The sequence below is a fragment of the Ambystoma mexicanum genome, chromosome 6p, assembly GCF_040938575.1.
Source record: "Ambystoma mexicanum isolate Mex_15411 chromosome 6p, UKY_AmexF1_1, whole genome shotgun sequence".
Taxonomy (NCBI): domain Eukaryota; kingdom Metazoa; phylum Chordata; class Amphibia; order Caudata; family Ambystomatidae; genus Ambystoma; species Ambystoma mexicanum.
This window is the reverse complement of record NC_090935.1, coordinates 1,374,516,755-1,374,531,833: the sequence shown is the minus strand read 5'-3', so window position 1 is coordinate 1,374,531,833 and position 15,079 is coordinate 1,374,516,755. Positions and strand designations below refer to the sequence as shown.

The 15,079-nt window shown below is 45.4% G+C and overlaps 1 protein-coding gene across 3 annotated transcripts in view; it reads left to right on the top strand.

The window, feature by feature from the left end:
• TNKS (tankyrase) overlaps positions 1 to 15,079 on the top strand; it is a 2,071,987-nt gene that overhangs the window by 583,405 nt on the left and 1,473,503 nt on the right. For all 3 annotated transcript variants that reach the window (XM_069626094.1, XM_069626093.1, XM_069626092.1), the window contains one exon: positions 12,174 to 12,240. In XM_069626094.1, coding sequence (XP_069482195.1) covers positions 12,174 to 12,240 — 67 coding nt within the window. The remainder of the gene's footprint in view (positions 1 to 12,173; positions 12,241 to 15,079) is intronic.

Below are 15,079 nucleotides of genomic sequence, written 5' to 3'. Positions count from 1 at the left end.
CCAGTGTGTCTGAGAAGGCAGGAAGCGATGGAGTCCAAAACTATGCAGCCCTTTGTCTTGAATCTTACCTGAAAGGAACCAACTCCCAGTGGGGCGGGCTGGCTGTCCTGATTAACGGCCAGATTGCCCCTTTTTGAAAAATACAGGGGTAGATTGCAGACGTTGTGTTGTAGTTCCTGTTAAATTCTCAGAACCTGAAAGCAGCTGACAACCACTGGAGCTGACGCCCAAGTGGAACATAAATAAAAATAAAATGGCTGTAGCAATTTCCAGGGACCGGAGAGCCTGCTTTGTAACCGGAGCCTGCTGTAACCCTTCCTTCCAAAAGTCTCATAAAGACCTGCATTTCGAGCCATCCCATGGTGTTCTGCAACCTTGCTGGGCTGCAATACCCCAATACCTCGAGCTTGTCTCGGGAGGATAGCTCAGGGGCAACGTGCACGCCTTGGAAGCAAGATGACATGGAGCAGCACAGGTTTGATCCAAGGGTCTGCGCTTAGAAACCTCTGGGTATTAAGCGTGTTATAAATAACCCATCATATCATTGTGCGGTGCATTGTCTTCCGAATCTCGCCGAAACTTTGTGGGCTGTTATGGAGAATTGTCAGAAATGTGCTAATTCCCTCCACTTTAGAGACCCCCAGCAACACTGCTGGATTTTGATGACTTTTTTTTTTTACCTGGAGAGTGTGACCCTTTTTCCCCCACTCCTGTATTTTGATGTGAATTTTACCTGTTTCTTTTGGTTATGGAGTCTGACAAGCTCCATAGGCATCATCTGTTAGATTTTGTCACACTGCACCTTCAGAGTAGTGGCACAGGGAAGTTTTTCAGATTTCCCCAAGGTTTAACTACCTTATCTGGGATACACTGTTTCCCAGAGCAGTAAAGTGAAATTGACCATACTTCCCATTGTTACTTTCTATAATCAGCACCCGCAATCTTAACATGGAGTGCTGGAGGGGTTACTTGTTATCATTTGTGTTTAGATCCTCATGTAACATTTTTGTTACTCTTTCCTCACTTAATGGCTGGTGGCAGTGGTATCGTTCGAACTACCATGGTTTGCAGTTACCACTGCTGCGTTTGTGGTTCCGGTAAGGCAACCGCGTGAGCCATCTTTTTCAAAATCATCCCCTGGTCTTCTTTTTTCACCATGTCTTTGTGGAAAGGTCCTTCTAGAGATTTTCTCTGCGCGCCAAACCAGGTTTGGTCTTTGTCCTTTTCGCCTTTGGTGGGATTCAGGAGTGAAGCTGCCTCTGGCTCCAGAGTGTCTATGGTAGGCAGGAAGTGAGGGAGGTGCCACAGCTCCCTGTGCTTAGTCTCCTTGGAGACCCAAATGCACTCTGTGGTGATTGGCTGACTGTCCGGCAAGGACAGCCACCCTGCTGGGTGAGTGACAGCTACGCTGGAATGACTGGGAGAGAACTGAATAAAAGGCAAGTCTTTTGGCTTGGAAGGCAGAGTCGACCACTGGACGAAGGAACCAAAGAGCTTGAAGAGAACGCCTGCTGCGACTCCTGGACTGTTGCTTTTCCCGGTGAAGCCCTGATGCAGTGCTGAAACACCCATGTTTGCATCGACAGAGAAGCCCCTGCAAGGACAACTTCTCCCTTTTGAGTTGGTGGGACCAATCAACTCCAAAGTAAGCCACCTGGACATCTCGGAACTGGTTGAATTTCCAGAGTTGCTGCTGGAAACCGTAGAGCCAGGGAGAGGAACACCAAATTGTGTGCAATGCTTTTAAGCTGGCCTAGAGCTTTAGGAAGAACCTCTGGACTCCCAAGAAGCAGGACTGGGCAAGCCTGAGCCGCCTCAAGAGTGCGGGACCCCAGAAGCAAGGAAAGCCCCTCAACAGCCAGGAACCGCGTTGTTTCTTTTTGCGGTAGCCGCGAGAATCTGAAACGCGAAACAGCCACTGAAAGTGAAGTTTGCCGGTTGCAAGTTTTGACCGTCCCAGTGCATTGCAGGAGTCCCCCGACATCCTCCCTCTTGTCCCCCACGACTGAGACCCAGGGACACTGAGATCTGCGGAGCTGCACAGGAACAGAAGTCTTAAGCTGCATCTTTTCTTCTTTAAGGTACTGTAAAAAAGTCTAAGAACATCTCTTAATGTTGAAGTGCTTGTAACTTCCACAACTCACAAGCCTAATAGGCTTGTGGCCCTACATTTTATTCTCTTTTCTTCAAAGACTCCGAAGAACTTGTGCAAAGACTTTTCCATTTACTTACCAGAAGTGCTGCATCCTATACAAAGACTTTTTCCCATTGACTTTGGCTTAGCCTATTGAATTGTATGACTCTTCTAAGAGGATCTAAAAGTGTTTGCCCTGCTTAGGAATATTTGTGATGTCTTGTGTTCTTTTCCTTTTAACCTTTGCCTTTTAACAACTTTATGAATGCCAAAAGTAAGATATTAATGTCCCCAGCACCCTTGTATTGACGTCACCTGTGGGCTTAGGTTGTCTGTGGGCCATCCCAAAAGGGTCTTGTCTGATTTAGAGACTCAGAGTGTACAGTATTGAAGTGTATTTGTGTTACTATTATATTGCTCCCTTCTAAAGAAGGCTTTATAACTGACTGATAAATAAATTAATAATTGTTTATGCAAGAAACCTTGAGTGTAAGAGTTTATTCGAATACCTGTAACTGTGAATCTTTGTAACTCCAGTACAGCTCACATTTCCCCTCTTGAGATAAGCCTGGCTGCTCAACACGCTACCAAAACTGTGTAGTACAAGCTTATACCAAAGGTTGGATTGTCTATATCTGTAGTCAGTTGTGTGTTGTGGTCCTAGAGGATACTGCATACAAACTTTGCCTAACATGGGCATCCTGCTGGACTTCAGAGACCTCGATTTGAGTCCTTGAAGTCCCCTCACCAGAGTGCTGGACCAGATTAGTGATGCGATTCCGACCAGCGATATTCAGTCTTCTGGCCCTGAAAAGGGTGCCAAAACCACAGAGCTGTAACCAGTGTCTAAGAACCTCTTGCCTTGAGCCTTGCCCGTTGTTCACTGCTTCAGATTCCCTTCGAGTGTCCTTTCTTCAGTCACCACAACGAGGAATTAAAGGACAGGCGTTGCGGCTCCAGATCCTGCAGACATCCAGCTGCTAACTACTACTCTTCGCTGAGGTAATGTGTTGGCTTGGATATTAATTACCTTAAGCGATTCCTTTTATGCTTTGGGGGTGATTCGTGTGATTTGGAGTTCCTTCATCCAGTTTACCCAGGCCAATGCTGGAATCCCTCTAGTGTATTTTCTGACGTCTCTGGAGCCCTTCTGCAACTCTGAAGTAAAATATTTGTTTGAAGAGCCTTCCTCAGGAATTCTGACAAGTCGGTAGTCTGTGCCTATACTGGCCATACCAAAAGCTGGGCTCTCTTCTGCCACTAAAAACACTCATGCTTTAAGATTAGGGAAGGACTTACAAGGTCAGGCCTTAGCCTTGAACTGTATCAAGTGTTGAAAGTCTTGTACTGATTTATGCGTTGTATTGGTAACTGTCCCTCTGAAATATGAGCAGTTAGAAATGCTCTTTCTTACTTTAGAATATGTTGCCATTCCTAAACATCTATTGGGTTATTTTACTTATCTGCAATTAGGATCCTCCTCTTCCCAAAAGTAATACTGTTGGCTTCACTTAACTATTTCTTTCAGAATATATGTGTATAAATTCACCAACTGGGTTTTGTTTCCCTGACCTGCTGCATAACTTGTCTACAATAAGTCTATCTTGGGTTTTACCTACCTTGAATAGCTGTGTGCAATTCTGAATAAGTATACTGTGGGTTTTACTGACCTTGGTGTGCTGTTTGCAATCCTAAAATAGTGTAAAGTTACTGCTTACCTCAATCTGTGGTTCACTGATCTAAAAAACAGTAACTAATATTTTATTACAACATTCTAACTCACCTGGTATAACTGAAGGTTATAAATGTAGTTTAAGGGTCATACTATGCCATGAATTTGTGTTCCACTTTTCAGAAGTATCCCGTTAACGGGGTTAGTTTACTATCTGATTTCTTAACTGAGTGTCACTGCGTGACTGACGGGGTCTACTAACCTTGAAACTGTATTCAAAGTATATGTAACCTGGTTATACTCCCCAAGAATAGCCGATTGCATTCTGAATGTTTTAATGGTTTACCTAAACTTGAACTGCTGACTGCTTTTCTTAATAAGGTAATACTTTGGGTTGTATCCCTTTAAGTATTGAGTTGGTTTTTATAATTGTTTTATATATAATGTGATGGTAATTATTTACCCAAGATTCATCTTGACCTACTTGTATTTAAATAAACTATTTATATTTACAATACGTAGTGTTTCAGTGTTTCTTTGGACTCTATGTACGCTACACTTTCTTTGTAGCAAGCTACAGCCCTCTCTCCCTCTTAAGCTAAGCCTGGTTGCTTTGTTCATGCTACCTCGTTCTCAGGTGGTACAGCCTTATACTAAGAGTGGAGCTTATGCACTGCCTCCGATGTATGGTTTTTGTGAAGTCATGGTTGGACTTTAGAAAAACTGTCCTAATACCTCAGACCCATTTGCCCACGTTAAGAAATGTGACACAACTCTGGCGCACCCCACTTAAACCTCCATTGTATCACACCCCCACCCCCTTGGGTCTGGAAACTTCTGGGTACATAAGCACCCTGCAACTGGCTGAAAATGTTCATACTCCTGAGGGTTCTCCTAGCATATTTCTACATGGGCCTAGACAACCAATCTGTCTTTTCCGTAAGACCTATTGTTGGGGAGTTTTACACATGTTGCTGTCTGTGGCAGAACTTGGAAAAGCCCACCTTGGATGTACAAGGTTCTAACTCTTAGGTTTGGCCTGAACCATGCAAAGCCTTGGTAGAAAGGCTGAGCAGCCCGGCTTAGCATTGAAGGAGGTATTTAGGAAGGTACAAAACTCAGATCATACTCATTCAAGAAAAAACTTCTACCCTTAAATCGATATAAAAATTGTAATTTATTATATACAATAAGGCATACTGTTTATTATCAAGGTAGGTACTAAACACAGTAACACATGTAGAACACAATTGCAAGATTCTTAAGGCAATAGAGCATAGGTGGTGTAACTTTCAGAATAATTTACAGTAAACAAATCATAGAAAACACATCTGAACCTTATGTGCAAATGTTACCAACTTATGATGACTTAAGAACTTTGTTCTAACCTATTTTAAAGAGTTCAATACTATCTTATGAGTGACTCACATTGTTCAGATGGGTACTAGGCCACCAGAGGTTAGGAGCTGAGCAGGATAGGCAGGATGCAGTGTTCTAGTTTCAAAAGTGGCAGCGTCCAGCAGGATCTCTTCTGGCTCTGCAGGTAGGTAAAGTTACGTTTTTCAAGTTAAAAAAAAGCTTGGGGGTTTCCTTGTGGAGTTGTCTCAAACACCAGTGTCCTAAGGTACAGTAGGTTGCCCACTCCAATGTATCTCTATGGGAGCCCTGGAGGGGTGCGCTGTACAGCTATCTGCAGCCTCCAGGAATACAGGATCAGCAAGCAAGGAAAGCTCCAAGTTAGTTATACAGGGAGCAGGAAAGTACCTTTTAAATAAAGTTGTTGCTGCAGGATGGTACCAGTGGTGAATTGACAGCATACCTGGTCACAGGTTTCTCAATGTTGGCGACAGAAGGGGACTTTGTTAGATCTGGTGACGGCTCCCATGCGGATGTACGCGCAGAAACGGATTTTCTCGGTTCTTGCTTGTTGGCACCTTTTCCAGGCTCAGTTGAAAGATTGATGTTGCAGCGGTATACCACTCTACATCTCGTGTGAAGGGTCTTTGGGGAGCTTGATTGTGTCTCTGCAGGTCAAGAAAGATGCCCACAAAGTTCCAGGCAGATTCGTTTTCTGTGCGACGATGCACTGCACAGTACCACTGGATCCCGGGTATTAGTGAATTGCAGGCCGTGGAGGTTGCAGCTCTTCCAGGGTTGGTGCAAAATTAAGTTTGTCTTGGGACTCATTTGGAACACCAGTTCAAGGGAGGAAGTAGTGTTCGGATCTTCCCTGTTGCTAAGAAGTGGAGGTCGGGACAGCAGCGGTTACTCAGTGGGCTCTAGTGGTCACTGCAAGTGGCTGGTGTCTTCTTCCTTTGGGTTTCTTCTGTTCCACTGCTAGAATCATGTGTTTCTGCTCCAGGATCTTTGGCTGTATGCAGGAACACTGGTTGAGCCCACCAATCGTATCCCATTCACCATTCAAACCTGGGATGGCTGCCCAATGGGGCCAGCCATCCTCCCAATCAGAACTGGTTTCACTCGGCCAACCTGCAGGACAAAAGACTGGAGGGTTTCGGCTGACCCTCCCCCACTTCCTGTCCTGCCAATCACTCGAAAGCCCTTTGCTGGCTTTCCAAGGAAGCCCGGCAAAGATAAAGGCACTAGGTAGTGGTCTTCAAGCTGTGGGGCTGGCACCCGTGGGAGGGCCCAAAGGGTGTCCAGGGGATGCACAAGGCTCTTCAGATAGGCCGAAATGAGATCTCTGGGGGCCCAGCAGTGATATTTTTAATCCAGGGGTGGGGTGGCGTTTGGGGGCTTCAGCAACATTTTTACAGAAGGGGGCTTGGCATAAAAAAGTTTGAATACCACTGCTCTAAAGGAACCCCCTCGCCCCCAAGGTAGGTAGAGAACCTAAGAAAAGAAAAGCCGTCGTGTTCAGTGCTTAAACAAATACAGCCATAGGTCACAATAGGCACAGAAGTAGCAAAAGTGAAAGTTCCTCAGGAAGACCTCTCAAACAAGTATTTTACTGTAGAGAGGTAGAAAGGGTCCAGGGACTTCTGAGAAGACACCCTAGGAGGATTCCAGCAGTGGGCTTGAGTGAACTGGATTGGAGGGCTCCCAATCCCAAGAAACACCCCAGAAGCTTTACATAAATCGCACAGGCTTAATGTACGTAAATAACCCAGCCAACGTAGTACCTCATCACAGAAGAGTTTCAAGTTGCAGCGGGAGAGATGTCAGGATCTGCAGCCAAAAAGAGAGTAGCTGAATTCCTTGTCTTGAAGACAGGACACTGAAGCAGGGATCAAAGGGGAAGGCTCCAGGTAAGTTTTTCTTTATGGCTGGATGCAGCTGTGTTTTTGGCATCCTTTTCAGGAGCCAGGAGAAGACTGAATATTGCGTGTGGGCGTCTCGTCTATAATCTGGTCCTAAACTCGGGTGAGGGGACTACAAGGACTAAAATCGTGTCTCTGGAGAGCCAGGAGGCAGCCACCAAAGTTTCAGCTCGATTTGGAATTGCACTGCACAATGGCTGGAGGTCCCAGGGTATTTGGGTATTTCAGCCCCGCAAGGTTGCAGCAGGACATGGGATGGCTCAAAATACAGGTCCTCTTGGTATGTAGTTATAAAATTGCGGAAAAAATGCTGCGGTTTGCCCGGTAAAGGTGTGCCCCATTATTCCATTTAAGGGGAGCGGGTGTTGCAGGGGTATCCCCTGCTCCCCTTCAATGGTATAATGGGTCTGGGGGTTGTGGAGGTGTCCCCCGGATCCATTACATGGATTGCGGCGGAAAAACCACAGCATTTTTGCCACAATATTTTGTAACCACAGCAATTTTTGCTGCGATTTTAACACCTGGAACATTCATCTTGAGTCTAATGGCTCTCACCAGGCTCTGGGTTCGGGTTGTGTTTAGGACCCCAAGGTCGATTGGAAGGGTAACCGCAGTCTCCGGTTAAACAGCAGTCTCTACGGTCGCTGGAAATTGCTACAGCTGTCTTTTCTTAATATTCCTCTTCGGTTTCAGCTCCATTGGTTGACTTGTCAGCAGCTTCCAGGTTCAGAGTATTTCATAGGAACTACAACACAACTTCTGCAATCTCTCCCTGCATTTCACAGAAAGAGGTGGTCTGGCTGTCCAATGAAGACAGCCATCCCTTTCCCCTCTGCCCCCCGATTGAGACTGGGCTCCTTTCAGACAAGGTGAAACACGAAGGGCTGCAGAGATTTGGACTCCTCGCTCGCTTCCTGCCTTCTCAGACACTCTGAAGCCTGGACATGGAATTTAAAGCATTCCCACTGAAGGCAAAACTTTCTGTAAGGTAGTTCCTGGCTAGAATGGCATGGAAATACCTCAAACAGCAAGCACAAAAGAAATCGCTAAAAAAGGATCCTACCATTTCTGTGCATTACTCAGGCAGAATGAACAGCCTGCGAGTAAAAATGACTAAACGTCCTAAAGGTAAAACCACTGCCACCAGCCATTCAAGCAAACTTGCAATTGTAACAAAAATGTTACAGGTAAGTAAGAGAGGGGATACATTGTATCCCCACCACTCAGTGGGGTTTGCTGGGTCACTATATAAAATGTAAAGGGCGATGGAAATACCTCTTTACTACTTGGGATCTGTAGTTCACCCAAGTACATGAAAGAGAAATTAACAGGGGAGCTCATAGGGGCAACCCAGCCTAACCCCAAAAGTTGTAAGAAACTATAACTTATACCATACACTATGGAGAGAGATAAAAAGGTCACCCATAAAAGGAGTAAGACTAGGTGAGAGGGGAAAAAGATTCACCTTTACCTAGGGGCAAGTTAAAATAGTTATCCAGTCAAAGCAAAAAAGTTCTGGGGTTGACACAGGTCAGGAAGATTTATCATAAACATGAAAATCTTACCTAACCACACTCCCTTGGTTCTCCACGGATAAGGATGCAGACACTTTAACACTAAGATTTTTTACAGTAGTTCTAGGCAAAATGTGCTTCTCTGACCAGCCCCTGCGGTCGAGTCTACTGAATCTACCCAAAGAAAAATGTGGGTTATTGAACTGGTCCTTCCTCTAGAACATTTACAAGATAGTGTACTCACACTATTGAGGACAAAAATGACAGACTTTGTACTTCGTCCATCGACAGAAGTGATGGAGCGGTGCCTATAGGACACCTTCAAAGCAGTGCTTTCCGGGGGGGAGCTAATAGCTATGAAGGCCACTAGAGAGAAGCAGAGAGCACCGCTCGAGGCAGACCTAGAACTGGAACTTGTAGGTAATGCATCAGATGGAAATCGACTCCAAACTAAGAGCATAAAAGGGGCTTCTATATATGCAACAAAAATATTATAGAAAAACGAACAAGGCAGATGGACTGGTAATTGGGCAACAAGGTCGAAACAACTATTTTGGGGACCAAATCCCTGCAGGGGAATATAGTGACTAACACTCGGACATACTCTTAACAATTTACAGAATTCTACTCTACACATCAGGTTGCCCTGGCCATGCCCATGGAAATTATCTACTCTACCCTGCTCCAGAAGCTTAAGGCATTGGAATGGAAACGTCTCAAGGCTATCCTCATTTGAAACACTGCTACACAAGCATATGCTATGAGACCTTCAGAGTGCTGCTGTCCCCCAAGCTAACTTAACTAACTCATTCGGCAAAGCTGACCTCATTACTCCACGATGGAGGAAGCCACCATCCAAAACCAGCCAAAGATCCCTTGATGTGGGAGTCTTACAGACCCATTGCCCTCATCAACATAGACGCAAACATTTGCACAAAAATATTGGCAAATAGACTAGAAGACATCCTCCTAAACTGATCAGTCAGAGTTCATCAAGAGAAGCCAGACATTTTATAATATCCGCAGAGTCTTTCACCTGACAGAAGAAATTATCAATAAAGGCCCCAGCAATACTTTTGCTCGACGCTGAGAGTGTTCGACCAGGTAGAATGGTCATTCGTGCTCCACACCATGGAACTTATGGCATTCGGCACATCCTTCTTACAGAAAGTCGAGGCCAATTACAGCAACCTGACGGTCAGATTTCTGATCCGCTCTCCCTGACGATTCCATTGCCGAGAGGTATCAAACAAGGGTGCCCTTTATCCCCTCTCATACATAATTTACCTGGAACCCTTCCTTTGCCAAGTTAGGTCACAGGATGCAATTAAGGGTTTTCAATTTGGGGGGGGGGGGGAGATCACAAGTAATGGCTTTTGCCGACAACATGCTTTAACTTACGGATCCTGTACACTCCTTTCCAGAGGTCATACGTGAAATAGGGTTCTGTGGCACTGTTGCAGGTTTGAAAGTAAATCTAAACAAATCTGAAATCCTAAACTTATTGATGGATGGGGAGTTATTAGTGCATGCATAAAAAAGCACTCCCTTCCGATAGGCTCCAGGGGGGGCATAAGACTACTAGGGGTGAAGATTGCAAATGCACTAGCCGAGATATATGGGGCGAATTACCAACCGCTACTGGAAACCATCAAAGCTCAATTACGCAAGTGGAGCCCGCTATCTATCTTGTGTCGAGGGAGAATAAATACTGTCAAAATGGTAGCTCTGCCAAAAATAATGTAATATTTTTCAAGCACTCTCAGTGGAAGGTCCTCAGATGTTCTCCAAATCACTAAATAAATTGCTATCAGGGTTCTCATGGAACAACAAAAGCCTGCGGCTAGGGTTAAGAACACTAATGGCCCCTGTGCGCACAGGTGGGGCTGGGCCTCCAAAATGTTCAGTACTGCTATGCGGTGGCCCACTTGGGGCGAATTAAGGAATGGCTTACAGAGTCAGAGAAAATCTGGGCAGTGATGGGGGCACCTTTGGAAGAGGTCCTCTGGCTAAACAAAGCTGACAGACCCCCAAAATATGCATAGCACAATAACAGAACTGGTGGAAAACACTTGGGACCACTGGATGTACTCACATGGGATCAACTCCCTCCTCCCCACCCACCTGCTGTTTAACCCCCTGTTCTGTAATCCACAATTTGCCCCAGGTATGAAGCGAGGGGCCTTTGCCTGTTGGATAGCCGCCAGGTGCCTGAAACATAGAGATCTGTTCATTGGACAAGAGATGAAAATGCTTGAATTATGTAATGCTGAAATGGGATTTAATGAAAGACAGGCAGTATCTTTAGCTGGTTAGGGGAACCTCCAAACGAGCGGGCGCCCCTAGAACCATCGCACTGTTCGAGAAATACCTGCTCACTAACTCTGGGGATAGGAATCTCAGCGATCTAAAAATGCATCTCAGACAGTGCACCTCAGATAAAGAGGGATTAAATGAACAGATGGAAAACCACAATTGTAGGGTGGGGAGGCGGCATTTTTCAGGAAGACTACGACAGGTGTTGGAGAGACAACCCCAAACTTTCTGAAGAAAATACTGTTTGACCTGACTTCCATTTTACACGATGCAAGTTGTCCGAATACCTCCCTTGAGGTCAAGTTTCCGCAGGGTGATCAAGCTCACCCTAGTGTGGCATATAGGAGGATGGCCAAGGTGGCCGATGCTTTAGGCTGGGCCCCACCTACCTCCCTTGCAAGGGAAATTGTGGAATCTGATATCGGACATTCTGGACAAGGCCTCCCTTTCCACAATAACACAATTCCAAGGGATAGCTCGGTTTTCCTGGTATAGTATGAAATTATTTTTTAAAGGGTGGTGCATAGTTTTCTGTAGTATTCTTTTAAAACATTGGGCTATTCTGAAAAATCTATTGCCTTTTGTCACCTGAAAGTTGTTCATTTCTTAGATTGTAGTGTTAGGACTTGACGTGTCCCTATGCTGATTTATCTTTACTAAATGGGTGCTATCTACGTTGCCTGCCCTTGCCAGCGACTATTTGTGCTCGCCCTCCTATTTGACACACAAATATTAAGTATAAACCTAAAGTTGAACCGTTTGACTTTGGCACTGTATTATAACGTATACATTTATTTTATTTATTGTGCGTTTGTTAGGCGCTTATACAACAAGTAAATTGTGTTTCAGAGCACCCACATGGCAACAGGGAGGGAACATGGGATTGAAACAATATATACACTGAAGGATTAAGACGAATTTACTAGGCCTTGTGAGTGTTCAGAATGTTAAAGTGTAGAGAGAGACAAGAGGGGAGGAGGGAGTGAGGCTAAGTGCTGGAATGTCCATGCCCTTGGGTGAGAAGCAGATACATGTGCCAAGTATAGTAAGCGCTACGGATCATTGAGCATGTGAAAGTGGAACAATATCAAACCATCAACAAATATTTATTGAGCGTTGTCTTAAAGTTATATCATTGTATGGTTTCAGTCCAGTCTCACTGTATTGATAATATTGCAAATAGTCTGTTTTCCTTCTCCCGTCTTACTTGTGCTGCACAGGTTTTTAGATATTGAACTTGAATTTGTTTTTTCTAGTGGACTTGTGCCCCTGCATAATGCATGTTCATATGGCCACTTTGAGGTCACAGAGTTACTACTCAAGGTAAGCATTAATATCTGTTTTTTTATGACTGCATTGACTTACCATTTCAAATGTTTATGCAAACATTATGCCGGCTCTAGGAATCCCAAGACACAGATTGCTTCATATTGAAAGCACAGATGAATATTTAGTTAATCCACCATAAGCAGAGAAGAGTCCACATTAGCTTTGGGAAACATCTAAATTTCTCAAGCCACCTATCGTGCCACCCGAAACATGGGGGTGGGGTCTTTCACAATGGTCTCTGCCCTCCATCTTTGCAGTAACCTTTTGGTTTATGCCAGGAATTGTTGTTTGGTCAGCTATCAGGAAGAGTTCCTTTCCAGTGCCCAATTACCACATGGTGGTGAAGCAATCCCATCAACCCCCTTTTGGCTTTTGGCTTATGGAAGGGGGTTGGTGGGATTGCTTCACCACCATGTGGTGTCAATTGGGCACTGGAAAACTCTTCCTGATACCAAACAACAATTCCTGGCATGCCCTGTTGTTACTGCAAATGTGCATAGTATGCAAGTCCGTGGAATAGTGTAGTCTGTGATGAATGGGTTGTGGTGCTGCCCATGTTATTTCTTTAACCTTCAAAAGCCTGGAAGTATAGCAGTACGTTCTCCTTTATGCAGCTTTGGCTGTATGGATTTGGTCTCTTTTGGGGACTGCTGAGGTTTTTCTGCCTGATGTTTTTTCTAGTTTTTTTCGGCCCCTCTTCAGCCCTCGGTCTGACCGTTTCTTGATTATCAGTCTTTCCTTGCCCCTACCATATTTTCCTTTGGCCATTTCTCTTCTTTGTTTTCTTTATGCACCCCTGTTTCACAGTCCAATGCTTTGTGTTGCCTCTGTGCTTGCCTGTGTCACCATACCTTCTGAGAACTCTTCTCCCTGCCAGCTTTCTCAGACTCCTTGATGCTTTTCCTTCCTTTATCGAAGCATGCTGGACTCCGTTGACTGGGTGCTACCGCCTAAGGATTTTGATTCAGGGTTTTTCTAGCCAATTTCCCTTCGGTTTCCCTCCCACGTCAAGTTTCCAAGTTGCATGGGTTTACCTGGGACACCAAAACATGTTTACATGTATTTATTTTTCTTTGGCAGCTTTTCTTTTGCCATCTTCTCCACCTCCTGTGCACATATGATTCTTAACATCCAAGAGGTGGGTAGTGAGAGTGGTTGTCCACGCAGATATTCTCGGGTCATCCCCTGAGGAATCAGCAAAAATTACTGAATCCATTTTACCTACCCCACGAAAAGACCTAAAATACATACCAACAAAAGTTTGAACTACAAAAGTTTCAAACCTTTTGTGGTATGTATATTTTGGTGGGGTAGGTAAAAAAAAAAAAAAAAAAGGCTGGGGGGTGTCCCTCGCTACACCCCGCTCACCATACTATACAGTATAGTGAGTGGAGTGTTACGGGGGACACCCCTGCAGCTGCCTGACCAAAAAAAAGAAAAGGACCCTTCGGCGCAGATTCTCGATCACGGAAGTGAAACGGAACCAGCGTTGCAGGGACACAGCGCTTCGAGGTGAAAGTTAAGTAGGGGTGTTGGCGGTGTGGGTAGGGGTTAGGTTTTGGGGTGGTTTTACCATGGATGTCCGCATGAGAAATGTATTAACATTTATGTATGTCGTACATTTCTCATGCAGTCATTTCCGCTGCTGACCTTTCCGCCATGGTAAAACAACCCCAATTTATCCCTGACACCATAAGGCCTGAAGATCTGTTACTTCTGAACACTTCAGACGAGTGGTCCTTTTGCTTGACAGTAGATGGTCCTATGCTACTCTAAACCTGCCCCCTGGGCAAATCTCCTTTTCTTTCTGAGTGGGCTTACCTCTCCTCCCTCCTGTCCTCTACCACTCAACTCCTCCTCCTTGGTGACCTCAACATCCACCTCGATTTCCCCATGTCCCTAATCTCTGCTCTTTCGCGACCTTTGCGATTCCCTCTCTATCTTCCCCTCTGGCCCAACACACTGCAGGACACACACTTGATGTCCTGATCTCCTCTGGCCTCCCCCTTTCTATCCCTCTGACCACTCATCTCTCTTGGAGTGACCACTGCCTTCTCTCCTCTCATCTCACTCTCTTCTCCCCAAGCCAAGCGCACCCCAACACTGTGTCAGGTGAGGCTTTCGCTGCTACCATCTCCCCCCCCCCCACCACCCCTCCTCTCCTCATCTGGCTGACTCACACCCGGACAAAACCTTGTCCCTTCTCTACTCTTTCATTTCTGATACTCTTTATGCTCTTGCCCCTGTCATGAGGATCCGCTTGAAGTCCAAAGCCAAGTGTAATTACCGGTATGACTCTGACTTAGCTACACTTAAACGTAAGTGTAGGGCGGCTGAGAGGAAATGGAGGTCTTCTTGTTCATCCTCCACCACCCCCTCCCTCCTTCTCTTCCTTTCCTCACTTCTCCCCTGATGAGGTCGCTAGACAAGTCCGATCTGTGAAAGCCTCGTCAAAACAGGTTCATCCCTGTTCCTCTAAAACCATCAACGACCACATTGACACCGTCGCTACGGCCCTTGATGATTTTTGCAACCATTCCTTTGCTTCCGGATCCTTCCCCCCCCTCTGAAACACTCCCTTGTGCATCCTCTTCTGAAGAAACCCACAGCTGTTCCTTCCTGTCCGGCTAACTATCGCCCAATCTCCATTACTCCCTTTCTGGGTAAACTCCTGGAAAAGCTGGCCATCTCTCAGCTTAACCTTCTTTCTGATTCTGTTGGCTGTCTCCATGACCACCAGTCAGGTTTCAGAGCAGCCAAAAGCACGGAAACTGCTCTCCTGAACATCCGTGAAGATCTGCTCTCCAACCTTGAATCTAACATTCCCTCTGTC